Source organism: Charadrius vociferus, unplaced genomic scaffold, assembly GCF_000708025.1.
Source record: "Charadrius vociferus isolate BGI_N301 unplaced genomic scaffold, ASM70802v2 scaffold90, whole genome shotgun sequence".
In the NCBI taxonomy this organism is placed as follows: domain Eukaryota; kingdom Metazoa; phylum Chordata; class Aves; order Charadriiformes; family Charadriidae; genus Charadrius; species Charadrius vociferus.
Genome location: NW_009647222.1, coordinates 8,623,094 through 8,630,634, shown reverse-complemented (window position 1 = coordinate 8,630,634; position 7,541 = coordinate 8,623,094). Strand labels below are relative to the sequence as shown.

General features: G+C 35.7%; 1 protein-coding gene across 1 annotated transcript in view; it reads right to left on the bottom strand.

The window, feature by feature from the left end:
- Window positions 1–332: 332 nt before the first annotated feature.
- Window positions 333–7,541, bottom strand: part of ARNTL2 (aryl hydrocarbon receptor nuclear translocator-like 2) — a 31,394-nt gene continuing 24,185 nt past the window's right edge. The window contains exons 14-16 of the mRNA XM_009879688.1: window positions 4,875–4,962; window positions 3,048–3,156; window positions 333–1,746 (exon numbers count right to left, since the gene is read on the bottom strand). Coding sequence (XP_009877990.1) covers window positions 1,610–1,746; window positions 3,048–3,156; window positions 4,875–4,962 — 334 coding nt within the window. The 3' untranslated portion in view covers window positions 333–1,609. The remainder of the gene's footprint in view (window positions 1,747–3,047; window positions 3,157–4,874; window positions 4,963–7,541) is intronic.

The following is a 7,541-nucleotide window of genomic DNA, read 5'->3' as shown; positions in this document are numbered from 1 at the left end:
TCTATAGACTTAAAACAAAAAAATAGATCAAACCAACAAGCCGTTCTAGAAAACCTGGACAAGATGTCACCAAGAAAATCATCACTTGCAAAACGATTCATATCTATAAGATATAAAGCTGCTCTGTCAAAGCATAGGAAGTCAGTACATGACAAAATCACGTATTCATTCAAGAAAGCATACTTGTCCAACAGTAGATGTGTGACATCTAGTGGTTACCGCACCTCTTTGTTCACACACTTCAGCCTTCGTTAAAAGATCTGAACCAGGCTGCTGCTTACCCTTAGTGTTAAGACAAATGCAGTAGTGCTTATGGCGGTGCCTGTGTGTAAATGTCTGTATTAAAAATATGCACACGGATCAAATATCTTCAAATGCTTTCCTTTCATTACCAGAAGTTAAAAAAAAAGACAACAGAAAAATTAAGCTTTTATGATATATAATCGATGCAAAAATTTGTCTAAACCTTTAATACCAGAGATAAAAAGATCTACTTCATATATTAATGCTATATGGTTCTAATACAACCTATTAAGTGCCATGTTCTTGAGTAATTTGCTGTAACTGCGATACAATTCTTGCAAAAGCTGTCTCCCGAAAGATCATCCTATATAGCATTTACTTACAGACAGCACTATATTACACAAATAGTAAAAAAAGTCACAGACTCAAGCAATAGAAAATCACCCTAATCTCTCCAAAAAACAGAGACTATAAAAGATACTATAGCATTTTAACATTTTTTTCACTAATAGACAGTGCTAGCCTCATTCTGTAACCGAGACAATCTATCCAAACTTCTCTAGTTCATAAATAACCTGTGATGAGACCAAAGTGCTTTATTACAGTTATAGCATTACTTTTCTTATGTTCTATGCACTGCCCCTCTAATAATACTTTACAAATAATACAAAAAAGTAATTAAGATTTTGTTGCTGTTTTCTTATACCCTTATCATGTTTGTGTACTGGGGAAGTCACTCTTTTTCTCAAGACCTTCTCTTCTGATTGTTATGGTGATCTAATTCAAAATCCTTGCTGCCAGAATTGTATGCTTTTGACTACAAAAATTGCAAGTCTGAAAAGGGCAAGGAATCACAAACTGCATCATTTGAGAATTACAATACCTTATTTTACAACTGTAGTGTGTGCAAATCATCATTTCAATGAAATTCAATAGTTACAAATATCCTTAAACTGTAAGTACAGTAGGTTCTATAGAAAGTAATACAGATAATCAATATTCTTCCAACAAAAACAATAAATAAAAGTTTAAGTATTAAAACTAAGAAAAAAATATTCCTGTACATTGTACAGTACCTTTTGGATAAAGCTTCTTAGCAAAAATATAGCAATGTGTTTTAAGCATTCCAGTTACAGATGGTTCAATATTAAAATTTCAAGGTTTCCCCATCATGAAAAAAATATTGCATTTTTCCATAGGTGCAGCAGAAACTGTCTCTCTGTGAACAAGGCTTCAGTCTTTAAAAATATATAGACAGTAAGTATGAATTCAAATGAAACATTAAAAAATTATAATACAGTACTGAGGATGTACGGTTGTTGTGCATTACGGATTTTACATTCCTTCTTGTTTTGAAAAAGCAAAACTAGAGAGCCCATTGTATATCACTGAGTTCAGCTGGATCTCCAAGTCCTCCATCAGCCTCCAAGTAATTCATAAGAGCTGTCATAGCAGTGTCATCATTTTCACATATTGCATCAAAGTCCAGCTGAGAATTACCACCTATAAAATTATTAAAACATTAACATATGCAGTAAAAAGCATGAAGAATATAACAACTTTCAAAACATTTGTTTTTAAACAGCACCTTCCTTTGAAGTCGAGGCAAACATTTACATGTAAATGTTAAAAAATAATAATCAAGTAATAGAAACATGGCTGTCCACAGACAGTTATAAGGACATAACATAACCTGATTTAAGATGACTTAAGTCTTGCCAATCCATTGGACTACCTCCAACTGCTAGCTATTAAGACTTGTATCCATGCAGTGACATTCATGCCACTGAAGTAGAAAACCGCTTTCTACTTCACGTCGCCTTAGTGGGAAACACAGTCATGTACCTGAATTCTCATCTGATGTACTATGCTGGATGAACGCCTGAAACCTTAGGAGCCACTATGCGTGAGCTCTAGAAATCAGTGCTGTACTTTTGCCTTTAACAACAGTAAGGTAAAATGCTTTAGCTCAAGGATCAATGAAAAATGTTTCCTTGCCTAAATGTTGTTGCTTTTTTATACATATTTTTCTTTTTTTCCCAAACCCTTATTTGAGGATTAGCCTTTTTTTAACATATATATCTAAAGGGCTCATAGCTAAACTGGAAGAGAGATATAGGTTATAAATAAATCAATCAATCCATCAACCAATCTCTAGTAACTGAAATAAAAGAGGGAGAGAGAAAAGTTTCTAAGAGCCGAAATACAAGATAAGCATAAACATTGCTTTTATAGCACTTTTCCTCTTATGTTAAAAATAATACAATGGCATTCTCATCTTACAAGGCCAGGGAATCCTATATCCAGACAAAGTGCTGCCTTAGTGCATGCTTGAAGGAGGGGAAAGGGGAAAAAAAAGTCTTTTTGAAACATTTTGGCTAGCCTTTGTATTGACTATCCATAACTTGCAGTTAAGAAAGAGAGAAAGTGCTAAAAGGACTATGGTTCACAAATTACAATCAGTTCCCTTACATTGCACTGAAATACTTTTTCTTACCCATCTCTCTTTTCTGGAGAGAGAAATAGTAAGTACCTAATTAAAACCATGGCATGCAAGAACGCAATGGTAAACTTCTGTTACAGGATGTCACTTTTGTCATGAGATGCATTCACTGATCAAATTTTGCTGTTTGCCTTCCAGTGATAACACATATTTTAAGGGTCCTCTCATCTTAACACAGAGACACAAATAAATCTCTTCACAATTTATACATGGTTGTAAAGCGGTGCACTCAAAAAATTACACCATTTATCAGAAATGTTTTCCCCTGCAGCCCCCAAAATATCCATAAGAGAAATCTTACTGAGGAGAGGTTCATTACTGGGAAATGGAATAGCACCCTGATTTTGTTCTGAAGTCTCTAGAACTTCTGTTTCCGAAGGACATAGCTGAATCAACTCTTTATTTGGCACCTGAAAGAACACAAGTTGTAAAAGGGACAGAATTAAATCCTAAATTTATTTACAATTTTTACATTACAGAAACATTATAAATTGCTGTCAAAGCATTAAGAACTAAATAGAGTAAATGAAAAACATGCATCAACAGGCAGATCTACTGCACTTAAAAATATTTTTTTTTTAGAGGTTCACATAGCACTGGACTTGGCTTAAATAAAAGGTGTTACTTACACATCTGTCAAAGGTACTTCACAGTGATGGCATCTACTTTATTGAGGGTCTAATTCAATGTTCAGCAAATAAATCTAGCACAACAAATTGTACTAGCGTATATACTTTTCCTGCCTAGTACCATCAACTAGAAATTCCCAGTTAATCATGTTTGTCAATGTCGACACATTCTAGCTAATAGATAAAAAAGACCTTCATACCTCCCATGTTCTATATGCATTAAACTATATGAATTATAAACTTGTATCTTTTTATTATTTTGCATCTTGTTACCATCATCATAAAAATCTAAGTAGTTTTAAATTACTTTTTGCACTTTGGAAAAATGAGGCTAGCAACAACAGAGATGGAAGTAATCTTAACCCAAAAATACCAGGGTATTTTCTTTTTCCCATTTGTTGCATGCAACACATACATGCAATTTAGCAGGACAGATTTCTTGGGTTGCCCGACTTGTGCATATTCTACTATGAAATTAATAAAACTGAAATGTTTTACAAAAGAATTTTAGGAACAAATGGAATACCAAAGCACAGAATGAAGAAAAACCTTCAATGAATACAATGGAGTTATCCTTATGATGAGATGCTGCATGATTTAGAGAGCTCAGAATATATAAGTCAACCAACTCTTAGGGAGAAAGACCTGTAGCAAGGCAGGGGAGAACGGATCATAAAAAAAAGAGGAAGCCAAAACAATCCCTAGTCCAGAAGAGTTCGGAAATAAAAATTGCAATGGGAAGATAAACTGTCTTTAAATGGAAAGAAATTTACATTCAAACAAGTGCTGATGGAGAAGTAAATGTTTGTTCAGACAGTGCACAATATACAACATACAATGTACTTAGGTAAAAAAAAAAATGTTAGTTATTCCACAGTTAAGGTCAGTAACTATGATAGTTATAGTTTGTGGTGTCACCAGCAGTACTAGATTAGCAAAACAGCATATTCTATCAATTTTTAGAAGACTACTGAAATACCTTCAAAGTAAAAATTTTAAATATTTCAAAACCGAGAACATACAGCATAGATTTTTAAAAGGGTCTTCAAGAACATTGAGATTAACAGTACAAGCAAGAGAAAACAAGCACTCGTATTTTATCTAGGCTGTCAAACTGAACAGGTGGAAACACTTTTACTCTCCGGCAGTTATTTAGCAAAAGTTTTAATGCAATTCCAAATGCAGAAGAGTCCTCATCACATGAATCACAGTTGTATTTAGCATATTTGTATAGCTTCAGCAAAGATACTAATAACTTGGTGGAGACTGTAGTCCTCTCAGCCTCGGGAATAGCCCCCTTAAGGCTGATGGCCCAATAAAATGAGGCTGGAACTTCTGCTGCTGTCACATCTCTCAGAAGACCTTCACAGCTGCCAGGTAGTTTGCAATACCTTACACATTCTCGCACAAAAACACAAGATTTGGTTCAACCGTGGGCTTTGAGCTATCTGACATTAACCTTTTACTTTTAGATTTTTACAGGCAGTTGACGTACTCACATTGCTGCAGTTTACAGTTAAAGCTGGAGAAGGTGACTTTCTCAAGAGATGTGATGGACTTAACTCCCCAGATGGTGACGAATGCAACCTAAAATTGTATATGTTTAGTTGATTTACCAAGTCACTTTGATCATAAACTGAAAAATAGCCTATGTGTTGCAGAACCCACCAGACATCCCCAGTGACGAAGCATGAGCCAGCTAATCTGAGACAACTTGGTCTTCAATTCTCCTACAGATTCTAAATTCTCCTGCTCCAAGTTTTGATAACATAAAAAGCAGATGAAATCAATAAAGGCAATGGGTCAAAATTACTTAAGCACACTTTTATTCTTCTGTTGAATTACCAGCACTGACAGACGAAAGAGTGACAGGTTTCAGAATTATGCACGCTGGGACAAATAGGTGTATTTCAAGTACATACAGAATACAGACAACATAAGGAAGTTCTGCTAAATGGTGGAGGGAAAACAACACATTCTTCTAATGCTCCCTCTACTATTATTTTGTTATACCTGTCTCGCCATATTTTCAAAAAATTCCAAGTAAAAGTAAAGACCGCTTGTTTATTACCAGAATTCTTTCAGATACTGCACATCAAACATGCCAGATAGGAAACTAACAGTGAAAATGTCATACCAGGGCCCTTTGGACAGCTTTCTCCCATCTCCCCCTGCTCTTCCTGATTCCCAAAGCACGAGGCTATAGAAGAACAGGGGTACTCTGGATGCTTCTGTTTCCATCACTTCCTCAGACCCCAAAAGTGATAAGGGATTGGAGGAAAGATAGAAAATGGGTGAATAAATAGCCTATCTTAAATATGTCCAGTTATTTGTCTGGAATATTTGTTAGTTCTCTACATTCCAATATCCAGTGCGCCATTTGATAAGCAGTACTGCCATCTCTAAAAGCTGGGACAGAAACTCCAGATTGAATAGATTTATAGCATTGCCATAACTGAAATGATCATTAATCAGATGCTAATTCAATTCAGACATGCTTGTAAATAGAGCTGTAGACATAGTCCTGAAATTTTTAAAAATACTTGGTGATGCCTGATGTACAGCTTGAGAACCATCTGTGTCTTGCTGATATTAAAAAAATGCAGAGAGCAGATTCAGGTAGTAAACGCACTTATCCACTTGGTTTATGTCTGTAGTAAGGTATTACAAATACAAAGGTATTTGAGGAAAACCAGCTGGTGTTAGCCTCTGTTGATCACTCTTTTGTCTAATTGTGATTGCCTCAGTGTGTGCAACATAGTAATTTGATTTCATATGAAAGAAAAATGAAGAAATATCATGAAGTTCTACTCTTCGGCTGGAAAGAACTACAGCATTGTTCTCAGCAATGATTCTGGAAAAGTGAACTACATCTGGATGCAAGCAACCACATCCTGACATGTCCAGAAACATTAAGTCATTACTGATGAGGCCTTCAATGGCCAATTGCATTTGTGATCACCTCCTTCCTAAACCTTGTTTATTTTCCCCCAAAGATACAAGACTGTAGAATGAATACGATGCCAGAGATCCCAGTTACACACTGCAACTGCTCCCTTCCATAGCTGCCTTATTTTCAGAACTGCCCTTCCTTTGGATGCAAGAGTTTACCTCATTTTGCGTCACTTTTCTCTTAACCTTTTATTTCATCTGCATAGCAACTTCTTAGGCTATTAGTTTCAGCACAAGTTTATTTCTCAATTTCCAGTGTCCACGGACAACTAAGGTCACTGAAACAAACACACCTGCACAAGACTAAAATGGCTCAGATCACTGTGACTGATGAAGCTGGCAAGCAAAACATTTTTCCTTTCAAAGTGATGTGACATTCAGTCTATTAGTTGAGAAATAAGGTGACTGATCCCAAAGAAAGCAACATAACATTTTTTCATTTAATAAAAAGTGTTCTAAATGTGAACATAACCCAGAAAAACACTAAGTTCAATCAATGACTCAAAGAATAAGACTACCTGATGCAGCACCTTAAGCCGTGTGCTCATCACTGCCAGCACCTTTACAAATACTTGTCCTGGAAAGTAGTTCTTTGAATGCAAAACTTGAATCCAGTTCCAGTTCTTTGTTTCTCCTAGCAGCCTCACTTTTCAGATTAGAAGCATGTCTGAACTATCACTGTGATCTACCTGAAGAGATGTTTTGGTAAATCAGACAAACTGGGGTAAACATGCTGCTGACTTAAACAGCTGCTCCATAAAGGAGTAAAGCCATGCTTTACTTACATGATGAAATCAAGACATCTGCAAAATGAATCTCTGACAGCTAGGGAGGTATGCATCATGAGCTTCAAGCTTATGATAGGCAGAGAGACAGAAAGAAAATTATGCCAGTGTTAATACTATGGAAGCTGAACCTTTTGGTAAGTAAGCTCAATTTCTGTAGGGTCTGCAGTGGACTAGAAAAATCCATTCTTCTTTTGGGATGAGGAAGGATATAAAATAATAAATATTCCTCTGACATATCCCTGAAGATGCCTCAGCCATACGTGCCTCAACTGTACAGCTGAATTCCATTTAAACAGACTAAAAAAAAAATAATCCCACTCTTATTAAAAAAAAAAAAATCCCTTAAATTGGGGAGATTAACTCAGTACCATAATCTCTTCTCCAAATACCACAATTCTGTCTTTTGTAACGGATTCTTCTGTTTCC